General features: G+C 45.6%; 1 protein-coding gene across 3 annotated transcripts in view; it reads right to left on the minus strand.

The window, feature by feature from the left end:
* Positions 1-25,112, minus strand: part of unc5a (unc-5 netrin receptor A) — a 191,573-nt gene that overhangs the window by 45,697 nt on the left and 120,764 nt on the right. For all 3 annotated transcript variants that reach the window (XM_064326453.1, XM_064326451.1, XM_064326452.1), the window contains 3 exons: positions 11,491-11,634; positions 8,172-8,275; positions 5,582-5,762 (listed from right to left, as the gene is read on the minus strand). In XM_064326453.1, coding sequence (XP_064182523.1) covers positions 5,582-5,762; positions 8,172-8,275; positions 11,491-11,634 — 429 coding nt within the window. The remainder of the gene's footprint in view (positions 1-5,581; positions 5,763-8,171; positions 8,276-11,490; positions 11,635-25,112) is intronic.

A 25,112-nucleotide genomic window follows, 5' to 3' on the forward strand; every position in this document is an offset into this window, starting at 1 on the left:
GCAATGGGCTGTGCAGCACGATGGGTGCATGACTCTTTGGAAAAACTGAAATGGCTCAAATAACCCTTGAATGGCTCCAGTCAATTCCCTGTCAGTATTTATTTATTTTTTTGATAAATGGCCATTTTGTCACCTTTCCAAAACAAACGACCCTGACCTCGCCGGTCAGTGATTCTATGCTGTTGACGTGAAGAGAGATGACAGAAAGACTCGGCCGAACGGGGGAAGTGGCTATTTTTTTTAACAAACGTACAACTCACCAGTTCAGACCGCAGTACAATACAAGCCTCACCCGCACCATATGCCTGTTAACTGCTCTGGTACCTGTGGCACTGCCGTGGCTCCAGGTGCAAACTCCCCTGGTAAATAGTGTATTTTCCCCCAAATTTCAAATGAATTGCTGGCTTTTCTGATAATGTCTCCACCGCAGAGTCATTTTAAGAGCAGTGCTCTGTTTTCCTGGTCTTGTCGTTTGTAAAAGGAGAGGTTATTATGCAGATTAAGATTAATTGCTACAGAGTCCCTGGACTATGAAGGGGGGGGGGGGGTTACATTGTGCCATCAAGACAGTATTATTCTCCTTAATGATGGGAAATGGACCTCTGAGGAGACGTCTTTTTTAATGCTAGTTAGCTTGGGCGAAGCGCACCTGCCGCGGTAACGTGTCAGGCCTAATGAAAGCAGCCGCAGCGTGGCTCCGGCTCTCCGAAATAAACGGCTTCAGAGGGAACGCCAGACTCACCGGCAGGCCAACAAAAAAAAAAAACTTAATTAAAACGATTCAATTTTAATACCATCTTATTAAAAACAGGCAATGCGGTGTAGTGTGTGGGGGGAGGGGGGGGGGAGGTTGCGGGGAAGCGATTTCACTGACATTTTAATCTGTTTCTGCTCGTTTACAGGTATTTACCTAATTTTACAGTCAAATCGAGCCGCTCCTCGTGCCGCTGCTCGTGCCGCTGCTCGCACGTGCGTTCCCGCTACAGGGACACCATACATCATCACGGTAATGCCATGTGTTTTTGCCCCGAATCAAGCTGCCTCTACTTTATTTTTTATTTTTTTATTTTTTGTTTTTTCTCATGCCGCTGCATACATTCGGGTTGCTTTGTTTGCATGTGTGTGAAATATCTAGGACATGAATTCATTTCATGCAGCCAGGGAGAGAGAGGGAGAGCTGGAGCACGAAGCACATGACTGTTACCCACACAACCAGCCGACTGAGCGTCTGTGTGGATTCTCCTGAAGCATCCTACAGCAGCAGCACAAATAACCTAAAATGAATGGGGGAAAATAGGGTGTTTTTCCCTCCCCTCCTAATGGACAATTAAAAAAAAAGATTTATGTTTTTTTTTTTTTTAGCAATGCACCCTACAATGTACACTCGAGTACATTATATCAAAACTGGCTTCATAAGTGTGTTTTTTAAAAGCAGAGCCATAAACTTATAATTATATCCCATAAAGATGCGTCTGAGAGAACTTTGTGCCAAAGCCATTTCGGGCATCCTCCGCTCTCCAGCTGGGCTCACGTATGCTGTGAGATGTCTGAATTAGGTTCCTCATTAAAACAGAAAAAAAAAAAATGCAAACCTAATGAAATTAATTTCATTCTGTCCATCAGGTACATTATCGTCCGGTTTTTTTATTTCCTGGTTTGAGTGAGTAAGTGGGAAAAGGGTAAAAAGCGGACGCATGCGACTCCGCCCGCCCTCCATGTTACGGGCGGATGTAAAAACCACTGCGCCGCGTGCTAATCATCAGAGTGCAGCAGCGGGGATGACATCACTGCTGCGTGGATGGGAATTAAGAGTTATTACGGAGCTGAACAGGAAGGAAGGGAGTGATTCATGAAAAAGAGTAAGGAGATGGTGGGGGGGGGGGGTGGGGGGGCATGGACTGAGGGATAAAATTTCAACTTGTCAGTGTAGTAAGTAGTTATCGGAGACAATCCCCTAATGGGCAAAGCTCTTGCCTGTTGCCAGTGGCTCCAGTGATTTGAGCTGACCAACGAGATTTGCTATGCAGAGCAGAAAGCCTTTAGATTGGCTCAAAGCTTGACACTGTCCGACAAAGCAACAGCCAGTGACAGTTCCATCCACTCCAGGGTGCATGAACTCTCACTCCCCCATCAGCAGACAGAGGCTATATGTTGGGTGGGTGAGAGCTGGAGTAGCTTTGTAGGGAGAGATGAAACCTATAGAATGATGGTAACAATGGGCTTGGGGAAGCAATTCTGAGATGCAAAAAATGAATAAAAATAAAACCCGACCCAGTAACTCACTCTAGCCAAAACCTCAATGCGCATCCATGGAGCAGTTTCGTTCCCCTGTCTCATTGCATACAGTAACTTTACCCTCCTCACATGATCTTGACTTTCGAGTCAGACACATAATTTTTAATTACTGGGGTTTGCGCATTAGGAAATTACAACTAAGCAATCACTGCCTTCCCCCCCAGCCGGTTGCCTCGGCTACAGCACTCCCACTCACGACGGAGCTGATTAGTGGTCTCGGAGCCCTAAACACTGCACCGGCTCACTCGCTCTCTCCCTCTCTCTCTCACTCGCTCTCTCCCTCTCTCTCTCACTCGCTCTCTCTCTCTCTCTCTCCTCACTCGCTCCTCTCCCTCTCTCTCTCTCTCTCTCTCCCTCTCTCTCTCACTCGCTCTCTCCCTCTCTCTCTCACTCGCTCTCTCCCTCTCTCTCTCACTCGCTCTCTCCTCTCTCTCTCTCTCACTCCTCTCTCCTCTCTCTCCTCTCTCTCCCTCTCTCCCTCTCTCCTCTCTCTCTCCCTCCCTCCTCTCTCTCACTCCCTCTCTTTCTCTCTCTCTCTCTCTCCCTCCCTCTCTCTCCTCCTCTCTCTCTCTCTCTCACTTGGTGCCAAGCACCAGTCTAATTTCCTCCTCTGTCTCCCTGCAGTTCCCCCCCCCTGCATCATTTCGTTACCCATTTTTTTTACACTTTTTTTTTCATTTCCCCGCGACTGATTGGCCACCTCAGCGAGGCAAATGGCCGTGCCTCTCCACCCCTGATTACCTCTTAGCGCGGCGGCCCGCCTCGCTAGCCGAGCTTGGTTAAAATGCATCTGTGCCCTCCTTTTTTTTTTTTGTGTGCCCGCGCTGAAAGGGAGCAATCAAAACAAGCCGTGTGGCACCAGCCTACACCTACAGATCAGGTGGAAAGACGCTCCTGAAGGCTTTCATTAGTACACAGCAATTTCCAACACCGAGCCAGGAAAGGTGGGAGTTTGGCAGGTGTGAATGAATATTAAGGGACTGGTGAAGAAGTACTTTTTCGAAACAAAACCATCTGATTTTTTTTTATATTTTTGTTTTGTTATATTCCCCACCTCCCCGAAGTCGGCTTTACAATAGAAACAAATTGCTTCATTATTTCACAAACAGTGTGATTCTGAAGAAGGAAATTGGAGTGGAACGGTCTTTCACATTACTGTACTGCCAATCTGCCAAGGTGACGAGCTTTACGAACCAGGGTGGTGTTTGAGGCAAACAATGGTGTAATAAAAAGTACATCAGACCTTTTGTCGCTCCACCTTCCAACACCCATAAACACATCGACTCAACTACAATCAAATCTTTAGCCTGAAATTAACAACACATTAATCTATATTGCTTAATTATATGTTTTCTTCTGTTACGCTTCCAAGTGCCGATTACCCTTTCTAGCAATCCAGCCCTTTGGTAAAATACATGCAACTATGCAACCCAGTAAAGCTGAATCGTTGCACACTCAAAATGAAGAATAACATTTGTGTACTATAGGGTCAGTCAGTGCTGGGGGAAGGGTGGTGTGGTGGGGGTTGAGGCTGGAGTGGTGGAGGGCACTGTGTCCAGTATTCAGTCAAGGGAATGCATTTTGTGCGTGTGTGTCATAGTAATTGAACAATGTTTTTAATGCTTTATCTCCTTAAAAAAAAAATCCATTCACCACTGTCAATTTGGGAGGTTGGAAACTTTTACTCTTCCCCGAAGCACACCACAGTCTACTTAATGGGCTTGTAGAGATATGATGTAGAGGAAACACTTCATAAGAAGCTCAGCAGGTGGACAGCAGGCACCCTATCAATCAGTGGGGTTCACTAGTCAGCTGGCCAACTGAAGTCCTCCCATCCCTGAGCAACACCAGTGCCAATTTTGTGTTGGTCGGTCAGCACAAAGCACCAGACTATGGGGTCCACCCATGCAATAGAACAGTGCCACAACAGGATGAGACATCCAGCAGCCCACAATTCATCACTGTTGCATAGCTTGATATGTTTTTCAGTGTGCCAGGACACCAGGGAAATCCCAGCTGATACAGAGCTATTGGGAATCCCAGTCACCAACAAACCACTTAACCACTGCCACTAAAACTGTGCTGAATGCTCTATATATTCTGGGCATCACTAAAACAAAGACACACGTACAAATACAAATAATTAAACAGAAGCATGGAAATGCCACTTTGCAGGAGGGTTTTGTGATAAAAATTTCATTTTCATTTTTCATTTTTAAGGCAGCAAGCTCTCCATTGAAAAGCCAAACCTGGTCTCGAGTACCTTAATTAGCACCTACATGGTTAGCCCCTCAGAACCCAACGCAAACACCCCGACGCACACGTGTTCCTGCTCATTCCCAGGCACATCTACAACCAGAAAATGCACCGTTCCTTTGCATTTTAATAAAGGTCAGCCAGCTTCTAATCCAATTAATTATTTCCTTTTCTGCTGTTAATTCAATAAGAGCACATGTGTCTGGACTGCTAGAGGGGCAGGTTTTTTTTCTCAATCAGGCATCGACCCCCTATGAAAGACTTACAGTGGATCGGAGGTCTGTTCGTTGGCTTGAAAATGATTACATTATGGTAAAACTGACTCTGTGTTAAGAAAAATCTGGAGTATGGAATGGGCCGGGAGTTAGTGGTCTTTCTTTGGGGGTTAGTACGCACTTTTTGTGGTTGGTTGTGGGTTATGTGGGTTAGAAGGGGACTGAATCCAGACCTCTTCAGAGTATGTCAATCAATCATCTTTCATAACATCAATCAATCATCTTTCATTTTTTTAAGGCACTCCATGGAATTATAGATACAATATGCTGTCACATTAGATGAACATGCTTTCAGAAAAGTTGAATTTGTTGTCAGTTCAGTTAAATGGGCTCATTTGTTTAACTGAGTACGTTCATCACTTCAGATGAACTTTCGTTTTTGCTAAATTGCTACTGGCTCTGTAGTGCTGCTGCTCCTTTCTTTCGCTATTTTGCAAGTGTTTGCTAAAAGAATGCAATGTAATGTTAGTTTGTTGTTTTGTGGTTAGATGTAGGTTAGCCAGGAATTATTCGGAGATTGGGGTTTAGTTGGTCGAGAATAGCTTACAGATTGTTTAGGGGCTGATTGGAGGTTATTTGGGGGCCGGGATAGGGGGAAACAACAGCATTTTAAGTATTTATTTGCATGTGCTATACTTACAGTGCTTGTTAAAACCCTTTTATATATCATGACTAATCAAGCATGGCCACTTGAGTGAGTGTTATGGGCAGTGACCACTGGCTGACCTCTGGTGTCGAGGTGTGAGGAAACATACCATAAACAATGACCGTGGCGGAGGAGCTTTTGCGGCGTGCCACAATGTTTTTAGCCACGCAGGTGTAGTTGGCAGTGTCAGCCAGGCGTGCCTGTTTGATGATGAGGTTGTGGTCCACGGTGATGTAGAAATTGGGGTCGCTGGCAGGGTCAACCACCTCTTCATTCTTTAGCCACTCCACCTGGTCGCACACAAGCAGAAGGTCAAAGATGAAAGTTCTGCACACGGTCAAAGTTTCAGCCAATCATGCTCGCTCAACAGACCAGTCCATCTAAGGGGCAGCTTGAATTATTTTTTCCATTTTAAAACATTCAGATTCTCAACAGTTCTGTCATGAACAGAACATAGTGAGAAGGTCTAATATACTGAGGTGGTACCTTGGACTGTCCTCCATTAGTATGCCAAATTTCACAAAAATCCACCAGACGGATCTAGGGGCTGCCAAAGACTTCCATAGAAGAAACATAGTAATAGTGAAAAAACCTATCGTGCTTGGCCCCTAATAATAATAGAAGAAAATACATTTTTTTAAAAGAAAAAATTATGTTAAAGAAAGAGAATCTGTGCATTGGTTGGGGAAAACTTAAACTGCTGGAGTTCTGCTAGGATAGAAACAGATGTGATGAAATTAGACACAGCAGGAAAGCATCCATTGTGCTGCTTAAGGAGATGTGCATTTACAAAATTACATGAACTAAAAAGAAACTACAAAGCCCATGCAGGCATGAAGTTCACTCCACCACTGGGGAGCCAAAGCGGTGAAAGTTTAAACTTCTCCTCCAACTTTCCATTAGTTTTGCAGGTTTGAAACCGAATAAAACATATGGGTGCAAGGAGAGCCCAGACAGGTTCAGTTAAAGGAAAAGAAATTTCTGAAAACTGAAAATAGTAAAGAAAGTTTTATAACTACATGCTGAACAAATCAGGTCTTATGAAAAGTGTCCCCTGTGCAGATTTCACTAGTTTAAATAAAAAACAGTATGTCCAATCTGTGATTGGGAGCCATGCTGGTGTTCACTAAGTGTGCACTAATGATCAAGAGACATGCTGGGGTTAAATCTGTGCTGAAGATCAGGAGCCGTGCTGGGGTTGAATCTGTGGTAATGATCACGAGCCATGCTGGGGTTAAGTCAGTGCTAATGATCAGAAGCCATGTTGGGGTTGAATCTGTGGTAATGATCACGAGCCATGCTGGGGTTAAGTCAGTGCTAATGATCAGAAGCCATGTTGGGGTTGAGTCTGCGGTAATGATCACGAGCCATGCTGGGGTTAAGTCAGTGCTAATGATCAGAAGCCATGTTGGGGTTGAGTCTGTGGTAATGATCACGAGCCATGCTGGGGTTAAGTCAGTGCTAATGATCAGAAGCCATGTTGGGGTTGAGTCTGTGGTAATGATCACGAGCCATGCTGGGGTTAAGTCAGTACTAATGATCAGGAACCATGCTGGGGTTAAGTTTGTTCTAATGATCAGGAACCATGCTGGGGTTAAGTTTGTTCTAATGATCAGGAGCCGTGCTGGAGTTAAGTTTGTTCTAATGATCAGGAGCCATGCTGGGGTTAAGTCTGTGCTAACGATCAGGAGCCATGCTGGGTTAAGTCTGTGCTAACGATCAGGAGCCATGCTGGGGTTAGGTCAGTGCTAATGATCAGAAGCCATGTTGATTCTGAGTCTTTGGTAATGATCAGAAACCATGCTGGGGATAAATCTTCACTGGTGATCAGGAGCTATTCTGGGGTTAAGTCTGTGCTAATGATCACGAGCCATGCTGGGGATAAATCTTCACTGGTGATCAGGAGCTATTCTGGGGTTAAGTCTGTGCTAACGATCAGGAGCCATGCTGGGGATAAATCTTCACTGGTGATCAGGAGCTATTTTGGGGTTAAGTCTGTGCTAACGATCAGGAGCCATGCTGGGGATAAATCTTCACTGGTGATCAGGAGCTATTCTGGGGTTAAGTCTGTGCTAACGATCAGGAGCTATTCTGGGGTTAAGTCTGCGCCGATGACCAGGAACCATGCTGGGGATAAATCTTCACTGGTGATCAGGAGCTATTCTGGGGTTAAGTCTGTGCTAATGATCAGGAGCCATGCTGGGGATAAATCTTCACTGGTGATCAGGAGCTATTCTGGGGTTAGGTCTGTGCTAACAATCAGGAGCCATGCTGGGGATAAATCTTCACTGGTGATCAGGAGCTATTCTGGGGTTAAGTCTGTGCTAACGATCAGGAGCTATTCTGGGGTTAAGTCTGCGCCGATGACCAGGAACCATGCTGTGTTTAGTCTGCAATGATGGCCGTGCCGGATGCACAGAAACAGCTGGCCGGAGCGGTCTCTGCACAGCAGAACTGCAAACACGCATGAATTATTGATGCCACTCAAGAGCTGCCAAATCATGAGTGAAATCTCCAAATCCAATTCCGCTCCATCTCTCAGGCCACAATAAAATCACAGCGTGCGGATGTCACCGCCGGCAAACGCCACGGTAAATCAGCAGCGGACAAAAGGGCGGGTCTGTGCAGAACGATCAGTGACGTAATCATTCTGGATGCCCTGCCCCCCTCACCCGCCCCGCCCCCCCTCACCCCCTCACCTCCGCTGTTGGCACGCCTTCAGGGGGATGGCACCTCAGTAGAACCTCCTGGTCCAGCGCTACTTCCTTGCCCAGTGGCTCCTCTTCAAAATTCTTCCGCAGATCTGCATGCAAACAGACGTCATACTTATTAACAGGGCGGGTGTCTCTGCATACAATAATGCTCCTGTATTCAAGGTGTTTGGCTCTTCTCTTGGCTCTGGATAGTGTGTGAGTGTGTATGTTTATGCTTGTGTGTGCGTGCATGCACATGTGACAGTCTATGTGTTGGTGGCTACAGCATGTGTGTGTGATGCGTGCCTGTGTGAGTGTGTGTGTGTGCCCATCTATGTGTGTGCATGTGTGCCTGTGTGTGTCCCTGTGTCTGTATGCGTGTGTATGTGTGCCTGTGAGCCTGTGTGTGTGCATGAGTGTGTGAACCTGTGTACCTGTCTATGCGTGTGGGTGTCTGTGCATGTTTGTGTCTGCTCACTGGTTGTCTCGTGTAATCTCTAAGCGCCATTGCTCTTCACTGTCAAAACATCGTCTACCTAACATTCTACCTAGTCTTCCCTATCTGACATTTTTGGGGTAAAAAGGGTCTTCATCGTGAGCTCTATCTGTTTACGCTCTCCCTCAGCTCCAGGGGGAAGTCTGGGCCCACAAACGGGAGGGCGGGGCCACGCGGTGCTTCAGGCTGACTGCGCTGATCCCGTCCGCTCCGCGCGGTGCCGCACATCTGGCGGTTCAGGGGACCGCGACAGAGTGAACCCGGGTGCGTGCGGTCAGGCATCGCTAGGCACCCACTCATGGCGCATATCCCACATCAACATTCCACAATCGCATGCACTGTGCTCGCGTGTCCTTTATGTTTCCACGCGACGGAGAGCAATGCGGTGGAGTACCTGTGACCGCCTGGTTCTCAGAAGCTGATAAATTGTTTTTTACTGCACACTCCAACAGCGATTAACAAGCCCACCCTTGCCAGACCCCTGTGCTATGCCCTTTGCCTGAGCACGCACTCTGAAAGAGCAAACAAATTGTTTCACTTTTACTGAGCAGGCAAATTTGTTGCATAGAAGAACAAACAAAATGTTGTCGCTGGTAGCCCGGCAAGTTTTCGTTTGTTAACATGCTTCGCGGTATCAGATCGGGGATCTGAATTCCAGAGCGAGGGCGAAAAACGAGAAGCATTAGAGAATGAAACAGGATAAAAAGATGACCTTCACCATCCTCTTTGTAGGCATAGCAGAGAAGGCAGGATTAATGGCGAGGCTATGGGCCACATCAATAGCCTCTTTGTGTTGTTGACTTTGCTCGCGTCTAAACGCGAGCAAATAGGAGAGGCATGAATATCTGCAGCGAGCGAAATGGATTGGTTCCCCCCCAAAGCGGAGTGAAAACGCTCCCTGGACCTGACGCAGTTCCAGACGCCATGCAGAGACGCTGTTGCCGCTAAATTTAATCCCAAAAACAGATGCTGGGCCCATCCAGAGCGATCACGGTCACAGGAACCTTAACGAGAGCCGAGCGCTCCTTGACATTTAAATTAATTAAAGTGGATATAATGGGGCTGCGAGGGACAGAGGACGTAATGCTCCTGGAAGGTTCAAGGATTATTCGGGTGTCCTCAAATCTCACATCTTCATGACACTGTGGGAACCGCACACACACACACGCACACAGACACATTCACACACATACACACACGCACTGTACAGCACAGGTGCGCTCTCAGTCACGCGAGCAGGCGCACACATGCACATACACAACCACACACACACACTCACACACACTCACATACTTATGTACATATGTACACACACGTGCGCAGACACACACCCTAATACATACATAAAGCAGTCTCACACACATACAGTACATATACACACTCACAGAGTGGTACAGAGAGCACTTTGTGTGTGTGTGTATGTGTGTGTGTGGGTGGGTGTGGTGAGTGTGTATGTGCATGGTGTGTGTGTGTGTGTGTGTGTGTGAGAGAGAGAGAGAAAGAGAGAGAGAGAGAGAGAGATATATATATTTAAATATATTTCCGTTCTTCTCTTTAAAATAATGTGTATTTACGAGTGGATTAATAGAGGGAGCGCCGTAAAGCACAAAGCCGGCCTATAAATGCCAGCCTTTAATAATGTATCCCGGGTTACGGCAGAGGATGTCTCTCTGTGTTTGCCGGGCAGATTTACGGCCACTGCAGGGTCATAAATCGCAAATCTGTTTTTATCCCACGTTACTTTCATTACTTTTCTCAGGGCGGACGTAGCCTGACCACATCCTTTCCCTCTCACTGATCTCCTCTTTTGCAGGGCTCCTTAGATTCCAGCTATACAGCCCTCCCTCTCTTCTGATAATTAAAATACACCCAGGGAAACTCAGCTTTATTTCAGCTTAGGCTCTCAGCCTCAGTTGTTCTGAACGCAACACGTGCTCATATCTCTAAGTAAAACACAAATACATGATCTCTCTTTATTATTTAGAACTGAATCTACTTGGTACATGCGTCTGCAATCGCAGGTCCATCCTGTCAGCTGCAGCTGTTCTATGTCAAGCAGGGAGAGCAAAAACTAAACCATGCTCTCCTCTGGAGCAGCTGACCAGAGGGGGCGCTAGCGTGCGGCGATGTGAGGACATTCCTGCCAACTGGAGTGCCTCCTCCCTTGAATGATGAGGTGCGGGCATCAAATGGAGCAATGCAGTGTGTACAGTGTACTCTTCTGCTCCCAAACATCACGTCCTCGCGCCCCCCTGTCCCACTCTCCGCCCAGCTGGCGGTGAATGTGGCACTTTGAGCTTTTCACACCTTGAGCCATCTGCATTTATATTGCAGCCATTTTGTTTGTGAGAAGCACTTCGCTGTGAGTGTGTGCAGAAGGCTGTTTCTTCTCTCCCCCCTTGCCCTAAAGCTCAATGCAAATGCACCCTTACGCGGCGCTCCTTCAGGGTTTCAGCCAAAACATGCCTCCCCTACCCTGTCCACAGCACCCACCCCCCCGCCCGTCCCTGCCAAGTTAGGCTCCCACACAGCCCGACAAAAATCACTCCAGTAAAAGTCAAACTCCTCTTCAACGGAAAGAAATGTGAAGATTTGAGGGAACAGACGTGTCCTGGGTTAACAGACTGCCCACTTCCCTCAGCGCACAAAACCTACACTCACTAAATTGTTTTTTAGAGAGCAGCTCTAAATAGCTGTAATGGCACAGGTCAAGGGCTGATGGACAGAGTTTTTTTCCTTCGCTCTATTTTGACGTGTTTCACGGTCATCAAATCAGAGAGGATGACAGGACAGGACTTAAAGCGGAACTGAGGCCGTGGGGGTACTCACAGGCTATCCGCACATATGCCTTTTGGCTCTTCTGGGTTCCCGTAGTGCTCCAGGCCACGCACTGGCACCAGTAATCCTCCAGCCCAAACACCTTCTCCACCTGCTGTCGAGAGATGTCGATTTTTACCTGCATCACTGGCAGTCCTGTGAAACAAGGGGGGGGAGAGAAAGAGAGAGAGAGAGAGAGATGTCAGGTACACAAAGCACCATGTTTCACCGCTCTAACCAGATAGGCATCAGTTCATTAAAGAAAACAGGACAACGGGCATTGGCACCAGAGAAGCAGGTCACACTCTGCTTGGTTTAAAAAAACAGGGCACCCCGAACGCACTTATTTTCCCGCTGTGAGTGTTTGCTGCCATCGTTTAACTTCAGCCTTATGCAGAGGGCATTTAAATTTCCCACAGAGCTCAAGAGCTCCTGTCAAAAGACCCTTTTCTGATTGATAAGTGTGCTGTCACGGAGCGCCCAACACGGACCCAAAAGGACAACAGCGGCTTAACATTCTGCCGTTCGCCTCCCGCTATAGACCGCTCGCTCCTCAGGTAAAATGGCTCACAGCAAAATAACGAGGTTTATCGTCTGCGAGGAGACGGCACGGCATGGGCTGTATGTTTCGGAGACTGGGGAACCGAAATGGCGTGCGGCTCGAGATGGACTGTTTCCCCGTTTAGCCCGCAAGCAAAGTCACCTCTACGCATTGGAGGAAGGGTCACGTTTTTCGGATAATCAATTGCCGTTCGCAGACAAAGACCCCGCTGCATCTTTCCAGTCGGCGCGCTCGCTGTCACCTGACAGCGCGCGGGATTCTCGGCAGCATTGCCGTGGAAACGTGTCAGTTACAGGAACGACTGTGGTGACTCTGTTGCAGTTCCAATACCCTGCTAACAAAAGTGCCAATTAAATCACTCTGGGAGAGAATCCCAGACTCCGCAGTCTGTCGGAGCCCCGACGACTGACTGGATTTCAATTTGTGAACCTGCCAAAAAAACTTTGATTTAAATACGTCAGGCAAGGCTGGCTTTGTGCGCGAATTATATTAGTGTGTGTTCTGCAGATTTTAACTGATTTATGGGTTTAAGTGCTCTGGAACAGCCTTTCCCAAATGGCAGGAAACAAAACAAATAGGAAAATAAATAAAACAACTCGCAAACTGACATGCTTTCCCTGTCAAATTACGCAAGCATTTGTGAACTTTTCTTTCAAATAAACAAAGGCGAAAATGGTTAAGAAACTCATAATCAGGTTTCAGATTTTAAATCCCTTTTGAAGCGTTGCAGCTGCACTTTACTTTATACAAATATATACATTCACATTTCATCACTTAGCAGATGGCTTTTCCACACTGACTTACACAGATTACATTTTTATACACAATCCCTTTACACAGTTGGGTATTTCAACTGAAGAAATTCCGGCTAAGTACCTTTGCTCAAGGGCACAATGGGCAACGTTCCAGCCAGGAATCGAACCCGCAACCTTTGTGTTTTGCATTACAAGTCCAGTTCCCTTACCGTTATATTACCATTATATTCACTGAACACATTAAGAGGTCATTGTTACATTAAAGATTAAAGGACACTGCTAAGGGCATCTGGACACACAGAGGTTATTGAGTGAAGAAACACAGACGCAAAGTATGGTATTTTTCACGAACTTCTGGGATATCTCAGGCTGAAGAACTTAATAAAAACTCTCTCTCTCTCTCTCTCTCTCACACACACACACACACACACACACACACACAAACACACACAAAAAACATAAAACATAATCACAAAACATCTCTCTTAACAGCTGGGATAAGGCCACAGCGAGTGCAATTACGCACAATCAGCAGCACGGCCAGGCAGACAGATGCACATGTTTCTGTGTACTTTCATGTTGCCTGGCTAGCAGAATAAATAATCGTATCCCCATAACAGCCTATTAAAACTGTGGGAGCTCCAAATGAGCTGAAACGGTAATGTGTGCTCCGTTCTGGAACAATGAAAAATGCCATGTTTGTACTGTACGTCTGGCACGCCACAGCAGCCAAATAAGTTCAGTACTGGCAGTCAGCTAGCGAGCTAGGTAGGCAGCAAACAGAATGATCTGTGACTATAGCCAGGCTTCATGCACACATATAAAAACAGTATGACGCGGATAACTGATATTTTAACAGATGGAATTTGGTCAGGAGAAGGACTCAAGCAAATTTAAAACTCCGAACTAAGTATGGAAAAAAGAGAGTTTCACAAAAAAATTCCTGTTACAATGACAATGCATTTCAATATCGCATGCAATGTTTTTAGTCAGAGTACTGGATATATATAATTCCTACAGTCCACAATTCTAAATGCATTTTTCTCTTTTAATAAAATTAATTATTTATTTATTCATGCAGGAGCATTTACAGGAACTATTTCTATAGTGCTTTAAAACCTTTGAGAGAATATCATGTTTTCTAACCTTTCAAATAAATTTTATGGGCATAGAAGGCTGGCACATTCAATTAAATTTTGACAAACATGCCCTAGCAGCCTCCACAACCCTTCCCAACATGCTTTGCAAGGTGTGTGTACACAAGGCAGAACAGAAGAACGAAGGCTCCTTACTCCAGGATAATGGCTACAAGGCCATACACAGAGGATTCATCTTCCTAGGAATGTAATATTTTCAATAATGTGTAAGAACCATAATAGTTGAATTAAGCTACACATGCAAAGGTCATACACTGTATAACAATTCACTTTCAATATTGGATTCCAGTAGACTGAGGTCAAGGTAAATGCTGGTGTTCCATTATACACATGCTGCATGCACACACGCGCATGCACACATGCACTCACGCACTCACGCATGCATGCAGTATGCTGCTTGATGCCTCAATTTGCGTGTATACAAGACACAGTACATTGTACTTGCAACAGGACTGATGATTTGTTTCATAAAACCTTTGGCAAAAATATGATTAAAGTAAACAGTATTATTTTTTGCTAATGAATAGCTTTGGCTAATTATAGTCTGGTGTTATGTATGACAACCATGTGGCTGACTGCAGAGTTAGGGAGGCAGTTTACTAGATGATTCCTCCTCTACCCACCAGCAAATGTCTTAAACTCAAGCTTACAGCAAAATCCTCCACCTATACATATTCACGTGCAATGTGCAATGGGGGCTAATAAAGGCAAACATTAAATATAAATCACTTCACATTCAAATGTAATCAACAACTGATCGCCATGTTAGAATACTGCACTGAGAAAAAGGTAAGTTTAACCAAGCATTTTTTTTTGGGGGGGCGGGTGCTATTTCGGCACCAGTTACGGTTTTTCACAAGGACTGCGGATGTATGCGGCATCTTCAGAATACAATGATCGCCCGGGTGTCTTTGACAACATGATGCTACAGCAGACATGGCTTAGCCGTCCAGAATCGCAATCATTGAGCCTAACTGACCTGACTGCAATCCCACACATTCTCCACTGACTTAAACCCATTTAGACCTAAGGCGAATAATGAATAATGCATTTCGCCTTCCCAACGTGTATTTCAGCGAATCACGATGCATTTCATCGGTCACGTGTTTTGAAAACGATGACAGCATCTAAAACGCGCTCACGTCGCATCCGGCTCTAAAGGGAGAAGCAGGCAAACGTCGCTCCCGGCAAAGGGATATACACGCAAATGTTGCATCAGGCCTTAATGGGTTAACAGCTAATTGAGCTTCAACTCTATCTGAATTTTATTTTTTATTTTTCACCATATCCCGGTCCGCAGTGCTACGTGCGCTGACGCCGCGGGGCAGAGAGGTGTTGGCGGTAATAAGGGCGTGTTAAGCGATTTTGGCGTGTTTTTCGAATGCACCCCCCCGCCCCCCCGGGAGAGTAAGAGGTCTCTGAATGTGCTTTTCTTTCCACCTTCAGAGTGGAGACTGCGGAGGCTGTGGAGCCTCGCGGCCTTGCTGTCATGGAGATGCCTTCCCTGTCAGCCTCCAGGCGACCGGGCACGGCTCGCCGGAAGCAGGCTAATTATCTGCAGGAAGCCACGAGCCGAACAAGCCGCAATTATCCACCGCAACACTCCGCGCACCGGGGAGAGAATGTGTGAGTGTGAGTGTGTGTGTGTGTGTGCATGTGTGTGTGTGTGTGGAGGGGGGTTCAGGTGCAACAGCTACACCAGTACTTTCATTTCATGTATTTAAATAATAAATTGTCTTTCTTAACCCGATGTTGCTGGAAAAAAAAATCCTCCAGGACAAGCAAAATAAATGTACTATAAGGAGAGATTGAGCTTACTTCGTCCATCAAGAAATACAAAACCTGTGATGAGAACAGGCATTTCAGCTCAAACAGGCTCATTTTATCAGCTGTCGAGAACAGCGGTACTCGATTTAGCCCCTGGGGACCTACAGCTGCAGGGCGGTTGCTATTTTTTTGTTTTCACCTTAAGACCAGAGAACCAATTCAGACCCAAAAGCCAGATGCAGTCAGTTATCTGTACAATTAACTGCTTTAATTGATCAATTAAATGCTGAGCAACAATGAAAACCAGCAGACCCTACATTCCTCCAAGGGCAAGAGTGCTCCAGAATGCATCCAAATCTGTGTGAAACCTGATTTTGAACACCCCAAGGGGCTCCGTAGCCACTTTGAGCCTTGGAAAGCTGTTCCACACATCACTAACTGTTTGTTTAGAAAAGAAAATACTTCTGACATCACTGCAAAACCTACCTTTATTTTACACCAGTGCCCTTTGTTCTGACCACAGAACTGGAATATATTCAGTAGTCTGCTTTATTCATCCTTTAAAAAAAATTGCAATAATATATATTTTTTAAATCCAATAACTAATCATTAATTCAATCCTTAATAGTGATGAGGGTGAAACCCAGCTTCACCGTGACCATGTCATAGTGGTTTAAAGACTTTTGAAAGATCAAACGCTTTTTCCAGTTTTTTTGGCAACAATTAATTTGCAATCAATGTCCCTCTCCAGGCAGTCACCTTTTGTGTGTTCTAATGAGAACAGAAGGCTGTCCCTCTTGCAAGCCTATGTGAGTATCTAACCCAGGTCCATGATTTCAAGGTCGACATTTTGTCTTGGCAAACTAAACACTGTCAACCGCACAATGCAATGCTAGTTTAAATAAGAATATAGCCCAAAACATATTTCATAAGAACGGTAGTCTTAATAATCATAGCAACAACAAAGATTACTGCTGTTATTGTTGTCACCGCGGTTGTTAGGCTGTGACATGCACAGTGTGAGTGAATACGTCCTGCCAGGGCATGTAATGAAAGCTTGGTGCGTGCCGGGCTTTTTGTTTTCCTCATCACACTACCTCGCGTAGAACCTGGTTCATTTTTTACAAACTAATAAGAAATCCAGTGGCAGCTGGAAAATTACATTTCTCAGGATAAACATTTATGGGGAGTGTTCAACTACCACGGGAGTGTGGCCAATGGGATATTATCTTTTCTGACCTTTCTTGTTCAAAAATCGGGGGTAGATTCAAGATTACGACAACGTGCGAGATGTAAGATTTCGCGTCTTCGGGGATTTCTGAAGCACATTTTCGATTCAGGGTCCTCGCGGTCATGTCGGTTTTTCTCCCCCGGATGTTTCCATCGCTTTCCGCGTGACGCTGAACGTCAGTCCTAAGTGCGCTGGTCAGATAGCGTTAGTGTTCAGAGGCCTGTCAGACCACAAACAGCCCAAAGACACGGTTATTTTATGAACTCTGCCTGCCTGTCTGACGGTACAGTAAACTGCTTCTCATTACAGATTATGGTGTTGCTATTTCGTCTACAAATCCTTTAACGACTCACTGTTACTTAAACAGCTGTTCGATATCTTCACAAGATTACATCATTTTCATTAAACAAGAAGAAATATTTAAATTTTATTGTTTCTGTAAAAATAAGAAAAAAGAAGTTTAAAACAGTAACAATCTTTTTTTTCGAAATTGCAAAGGATTTATATTTATATGAGTAGGCAAACCTTAGTTTTCACCTCTTCAGTGGGGAACAAAAAAAAAAAAAGCTGCAAAGTGTGGTTCACGATAATGATAATGGTTTTGAAGCATTTTATAATTCACAGCTGACAACATCAGTAATGGTTTTTGACATGGTTTAACTTTCTCCATACTCAATTAGGAAACCCGCTTTCTAATGAAAATAATGTTTCCGCTCGTTAAAAGGGTCCATTTTCACCTTTTCCCAGATGATTTCCATTTTCTTCACTGACAACTAAATGATCTGATATTTAATTGAGAAGCAGATAGGAGTATATGTAAAAAAATAAATAAATAAATAAAATAAAAAAAACATTATGTGCTGTACTCACCTCATATTTAAGTTTTAACAGACATGTTCTTATAGACATTGACATACAGGAAATGGACTGCAGCAAGTACCAGTTATAGAAAATGGATCCAAATTTAGAATCACTCTTGAAATGCATTCTCAAACCGCACTAGTAAGAAGTATAACATGCTTGGTAAACATACTTCGGAGGGGGGGTTGGGGGGAGGGGGGGGGCTAAAATGAGGATGGATTGGGTGAGTCTTTTCCCACCCCTGCGAAGAATGCATTTCTACTATAAAAGTAGTCCACTGTTTTCACGTTAAATGAAAACACTGCGGTTTTTACACTAACTGCTTGACATATCTTTAAGACAACGAGCTTTGTTGTTTCTATTTCTTTGAAACACGCAGTCAGTTCCTTTGTGCAGAATTATATTATTAAATGTGAAGTGTACTGCATGGTTCTGTCTGTTGATGCATTTAAAGAGCTTTTTAATAGCAATGTCTTGAACACGAATTTGATTGCCCCCATTTTGGCTGTTTTCTGCAGAGCATGTCATTTGTTAATTTGAAGGGTTTTCTTAAGGTGTCTAAATATAACGATTTGTGTAAATGTGGTAATTGGCCACACGGAAAGCGATTAGCTGGATATAACTGACACACTGTTAGTGACTGGCCTTCATGAGACAGAGGTATGAATACTGAATGTGTCAGTAATTTATTACCGACTTTCTTTTGCATAGACCTATTCTTACTGCCTGGAAATACCCAAAGGATTCTACGGCATGTTGTGCAAACTGTAAGAAGTCCAAATACCAGATGACACCAACCCAATCTAATACATTTGTAGTCTCCGTACAGATGACAGCAGGACTTGCCATAATTTTGAAAATAAAGAGTTCAATCATCGCAGATGATTATATATATATATATGAGCTCCATAATGTTTGGGACAAAAACTTTGTCACATATCCTTTGCATGCAATGACTGCTTGTAGTCTATGACCAATGAACATCACCAGGTGCTGGGCATCTTCTCATGTGATTCTCTTTCAGGCCTGTACTGCAGCTATCTTCAGCTCCTGCTTGTATTAGGGGCTAGTTGCCTTAAGCTTTCTCTTCACCACATGAAATGCATATTCAATTGGATTCAGATCAGGTGAATAACTTAGCCAGTCAAGAATTTTTTAGCTTTCAAAAACTCCTTTTTGCTCTAGCAACATGTTTGGGATCACTGAGTTGCTGCAGCATAAAGTGCAATCCAATTAATTTAATTTGGAGGCATTTGGTAGACTTCAGCAGGCAAGATGCTTTGGTACCCTTCAGGATTCATTCTACTGCTGCTCCCAGCAGTTACATCATCAATGAACACAATGAGCACAACCATAACACCCCCTCCCCACCTACATGTTTCACAGCTGGGGGGGGGGGTGCTTTGGATCTTGGGAAGTTCCTTTTGGCCTTCACACTTTGCACTTGCCATCACTCCAATACAATTGAATGCTTGTCTTACATGTTCACAAGATCTTTTTCCAGAACTTTGCATCCTACAGCAAGACAATGATCCCAAACAAACTGCCAAACAACAAAGGAGTTTTTAAAAGTCAAAAACTAAAAACTTATTTACTGGCCAAAGCATTCACCTGATCTGAATCCAACTGGACATGCTTTTCTTATGGTGAAGAGAAAACCCAAGGCAATTAGCCCCCGGACAAGCATATGCTGAAGAAGACTGCAGTACAGGCCTTGCAGAGCATCACCAGAGATTCTCAGCATTTCATTTACATAACATTAGCATGTCCCAATCATTATGGTGCCCTGACATGTTTGGGTGGCGTGGGGTGTGGGGCTATATATAAAAAGTTCTCTAATTTCCACATGGTGAAAATAGTGTATAAAAACACCCTTCAATAAAATATGTGAATCTTTAACTTTAACCATGCGTGAACAAGGACTGATTATAAATGTAAATTTGTGCAGTACACAGCAAAATCAAGAAAAAACTGTGTCTTTGTCCCAAACATTATGGAGCTCACTGTATGCACACACACGCACGCAAATCATTTTCTAATATATTACTGACACAAGAACACTAGGTTAGAGATGTATTTACACCACTTGACGATTTATTTGAACTGTAGCACTTTTACTCAAGTAACCGTATACTAGTATAACTACTTGAACATACATGCAATTACTTGAACATATACGCAGCAGATTCAAAATGCATCTGTCATTTTTTTAAATGATTTTGACTCATTCCATTCAATGCATTATCAGTGGTTAGCTGCCTCCAACTAACCATCTTTCAGAGGAATTATATCGCATTGCAGTGTATTGCCCTCTCTACCGCGCTTTCTGAGAATGGCAAAAATACGTAACATCGCAGCACGCATGTTTCATTTGATTGATTGCACCTGCCTGTAACGCGGTTGCGTGCTCTGTTAAAACAGTAACCCAGACAGCGTGGCGTTTGATGGAATTACCCCACTGGGAGAGGGCGGCCCGATGTCGTCCCGTAGAAGCCGCCACTGCCGCCGCCGCCGCGAGTCCCTCTGTGCCTCGTGGTGTTCGCTGGGAATGATTGCAACTCAATTTATCCGCTATTTCAGCTCTTCCATCAGACACAGGGTGTTATTAAGCTCTCTCTGTCATTTTTTGTTGTTTGTTCTTAGCTTATCATTTGCCGCGACAGCCCTCTATTCTCATTAGAACACACAAAAGGTGACTGCCTGGAGAGGGACATTGATTGCAAATTACCGTTGCCAAAAAACTGGAAAAAGCGTTTGATCTTTCAAAAGACTTTAAACCGCTGTGACAAGGTCACGCTGGAGCTGGGTTAAACCCTCGTGCTTTTGAGGGAAAAATATGCGTCACTCCTAGCAAGCCACAAAAAAAAAAAAAACTCATTTCAGAGATACGCAGACACAGAGAGAGCAGAGAATTCACTCCTCCTGATCCATGCAAGCACGCTGCAATGATACACAAGTCCGCACTACATTTACCCAGGCCAGAACCCCAATTTCCCAGGATCTTTCCAGAAATTCTTTGGCATTGTTTGAGATGTGAATGGAGCCCAAACCCCCCTTGCTGCCAGGAATTTTAGTTCCTGAAATGTGACAAATTTTACAGCATTTTTTTTTTTTACAATATGAGGACAAAACATTAAAAAAGGGCATTTCTCGGTCATGGTCAATAATTTCAACTGTGCTTTGCACGAAGATGTGCGACGTGAAGTTTAAGGCAAATCTACAGCTGCTCGAGTCATTTAAACGAGTGACAGGGTCAGCAGACATTTTGCCGTACACACTGAAATACCCGCTCAGCACTTGTTGTCACTGGTAATATAGCCGATCCACGAAAGAAAACATCACTATTCGCCATTCTTACTTTGAGGTTCTTTCTTTCTTGAGCTGCAGCGGCAACATGCAGTACAATGCAGGGACACAGCCTGACTATGGCATTTCGGCCTTGGGGAAAAAAACAGGGGCGAGGCGCTTCCCAGTAGAGTGCAGCCGGGGTTTATGGAGGCCACACTCCACTGGACGGTATGACTGATAGATATATGCATATGCGTCGCTAAGGTCACAAACTAATAACCGTCTAATGACCAGCTGGCAATGGATTCCGGGGCGCGTGCTCTGTGCCGCAGCGTCCTTGAGCCGGTTGGCTAAAGAGCCATATAAATGCATAATGTTTCGGGGCGCGAGGGATGCGTGCGCTCTCAGGCGACGGCGTCTCCGCGGTGACCGCATCGCGCCGATGGCGGCGATAAATCAGCGGCCGAAGGCGGAGACGCGGATCATGGCCAGGAGCCAAGCGAGGCTGCCGTAATCCAAACGCGCCGAGCCCCCACCACGCTCCAAACGCACTGCAGGCAGGCCGCCATCTTCTAAACTTACTGCAGGCCGCCATCTTCTATACTTACTGCAGGCAGGCCGCCATCTTCTAAACTTACAGCAGGCAGGCCGCCATCTTCATAACTTACAGCAGGCAGGCCGCCATCTTCTAAACTTACTGCAGGCAGGCCGCCATCTTCTAAACTTACTGCAGGCAGGCCGCCATCTTCTAAACTTACTGCAGGCAGGCCGCCATCTTCTAAACTTACTGCAGGCCGCCATCTTCTAAACTTACTGCAGGCAGGCCGCCATCTTCTATACTTACTGCAGGCAGGCCGCCATCTTCTAAACTTACTGCAGGCAGGCCGCCATCTTCTAAACTTACCGCAGGCCGCCATCTTCTAAACTTACTGCAGGCAGGCCGCCATCTTCTAAACTTACTGCAGGCTGCCATCTTCTAAACTTACTGCAGGCCGCCATCTTCTAAACTTACTGCAGGCCGCCATCTTCTAAACTTACTGCAGACAGGCCTCCATCTTCTAAACTTACTGCAGGCCGCCATCTTCTAAACTTACCGCCGGCAGGCCGCCATCTTATAAACTTACTGCAGGCCGCCATCTTCTAAACTTACTGCAGGCCGCCATCTTCTAAACTTACTGCAGGCAGGCCGCCATCTTCTAAACTTACTGCAGGCCGCCATCTTCTAAACTTACTGCAGGCCGCCATCTTCTAAACTTACTGCAGGCCGCCATCTTCTAAACTTACTGCAGGCCGCCATCTTCTAAACTTACCGCAGGCAGGCCGCCATCTTCTAAACTCACTGCAGGCCGCCATATTCCAAACGTGCTGCCTCCGCCACACTCCAAATAAACACTCACAACAAATTGCAGACACAATACCTTCATAATATTCCCAAAAACCCACGTGGTTTATACTCCAACAATGTTCCAAATGTACCACCCTTATCATATACCAAACACACCATGCCCCCCCCCCCCCAACATGCAATGGGAGTGCATGCGCTCTTTGTGTGACTGCCACAGGTCAGCAAACCTCAATCCCCCTAACCCCCCCCCAACTCAACCCCTCGCATGACGAAGATGGGCTTCACAGACTGCTAAATGCTTGAGGGGAGGTCACTGGCAGGCCAACAACAGTGAAACAAACAATTCAGAGCTTTTGTTTTGGATTTAAATGTTTTTTTAAAGCTTATTATTATTATTATTTGCCCCATAACTTCTTTTTCTCATGCCTCTTGTCTGTGTGTTAAATGGCCATCCCAGGAACCGGCGAAAATTAGCTAAAAAAAAAAAAAGAAAAACACTTAATACCAAGCATCTGATAATTTTATTGCATGCTGCATAAAAGTTAAAAGGGTTCATCCCTACCAAGCAAATTAATGAATTTCCATTTAGCGAAACTTAATTGAATCCTTTATTTCTGGAGAAAAAAAGGCTAAATGAGAAAGTAGCTGGGCTAATAACGTCCGTGCGGGTGAGCAGGAAGCCAGCGCTGTTCCCAGCTGCTTCCTCTTCCCGCACTCGACGGGTTTGCACCCCGCCCCCTTCCTCTCCGCCAAAAAAAAAAAAGAGAGAAAAAAAAACTTAGGGGAAAACAGTTCTGCTGGAGTTTCGTGACGTGAGATCCCCACTACCCAAAAAGCAGGGGTGCGAAAAGAGAGAGCAGTTCTGGGGGTGGGGGGAATCGGAGGGAACTGTGAGCGAGACCGAAGGTCAGCAGCGGGGTTGCCTTGTAGCCATGGCGATGAACATCTCTGAGATTAACCTGCTTCCGGAGACTGCAGGCCTCACCCGAAGGATTGCGGCCTCCTGTTCCGTTTTGTGTGGCGTACCAAAAACAGGAGCAGCCAAAAAGTTGTTCGCTCAACAGATGTTTGCTCATCCATGTTTTATTAATTGGGAAGTGAAGGTGCTATATATCTTAGCGGCCCGCTCCGTCACCCCCCCCGTTCCCCAGTGAGGAGACGATCAGAGACGGGTGACAACGGGACAAGATAGTAAGCGTCTCTCAGGTCGTTCTCCAGCGCAAGGCTATGCAGGCTTCTTTTGTCTGCGAGAGACTTTATTTTCTCCCTTTCTAGCTCTTGTTTTCTCACCCATCCTGACCTCAATTCCACGGGGGTCATTTGCTTATTAGAGGCAGGCACTGGAGCGGGCGGCTTTGAATGCGCTTCTATTGTGACCGGGGGAAATTCAATTAGGCTCTGACAACTGGGGCGGGGCACGCGGCTGCGGCCCCGCATTGGCTGTCGGGACGTACGCGAGGGGAGAGGCCGTGTGTCTGAGTGCCAATTCAGAGAGCTCCTTCTCCTGAAAAGTGGAAGACTTGCCCTTTCGACCCCAGTAACCCTGCTACATCATACAAGAAAAGACCTGACAGAGCCAACCGTAAAGTACTAGCACTTCAAATCATTCGTTAAAAGCTAAATTCCTTTGAAAACATGTCATGCCCTGCATGGAAATCATTAAATCTATGATAGGTTGAATATATAAAAATACAAATGCATAGAAATATCATCAGAGAGGAAAAGTTATTTTTCTTACAGGTAAGCTGGTGTCTGAAAATGCGACTGAAATGCTGCGTGTGGATCAGTACGTTCTTGGCTCTGGCTTCCGTGCCAGGAACAGGTGGAACAGTGGATGATGTGGGCCCTGGGGACAGCGGGTTGGGTGCGTTGATCCAATCATGTTGCAGTCACAGACTTTAAAGGCCCTTTAATGTCCCTGAACATAGCGATGGAGGGGAGTTTAGCTGTACCTGAGAAAGCAGATGAAGCTCAAGCGTCTGTAATTAGTGTCAGCCCTCCTCCGCACCAGGCCTCCTATTAGGAGAGAAAATCTCTTGGCAGCGACATCACAGACTGCACAGACTGGCGTGCACATATGTGAGTGAGTGTGTGTGTGTGTGTGTGTGCGCGCGTGCATGCGCTGAGGCAGGTGTGAGGTCAGGTTCAGGATATAGAGCTTATTTTCCAGGTCAGGGACTCTGCTTCAGTTACGATGGGCCTTTAGCCCGCTTGTTTGATTGACGTGTCCATTTTACACGCGCGCGCCTGACTCAAGGGCACCAGCCAGGCCCGGGAAGGCTCCGGATTACCCACATCGCACCTGTGACTCATTACACAATACCGCAGCACAGGTTGGCCTCCCTCTGTCCAATCAGACCAGCCCCAGGTCTGCATCCTGCCAGTTCAAGGCACGGCCCACGCAAAAACACACGCTCAAGCATGCACACGCGCACAAACACACACACACACACCACAGCCCTGCACCTAAATAAAACATACAGCACCAGCGATAGTGGTCTGTGATCAATAAATCGGGTGAAGAGTTGGCTCACACATGCAGCGCTGCCAGGCCTGTCTGTACTGGTAAACACTTTGATGCTCCGCTGTAACCATGAATAATTGACCTGTTCTGGGAGATGCTGCGATTTCGTCAGAGCGCTGTAACAGTTCACAGGGAAGGAATTGG

Source organism: Anguilla rostrata, chromosome 3 (assembly GCF_018555375.3).
Source record: "Anguilla rostrata isolate EN2019 chromosome 3, ASM1855537v3, whole genome shotgun sequence".
Lineage (NCBI taxonomy): Eukaryota > Metazoa > Chordata > Actinopteri > Anguilliformes > Anguillidae > Anguilla > Anguilla rostrata.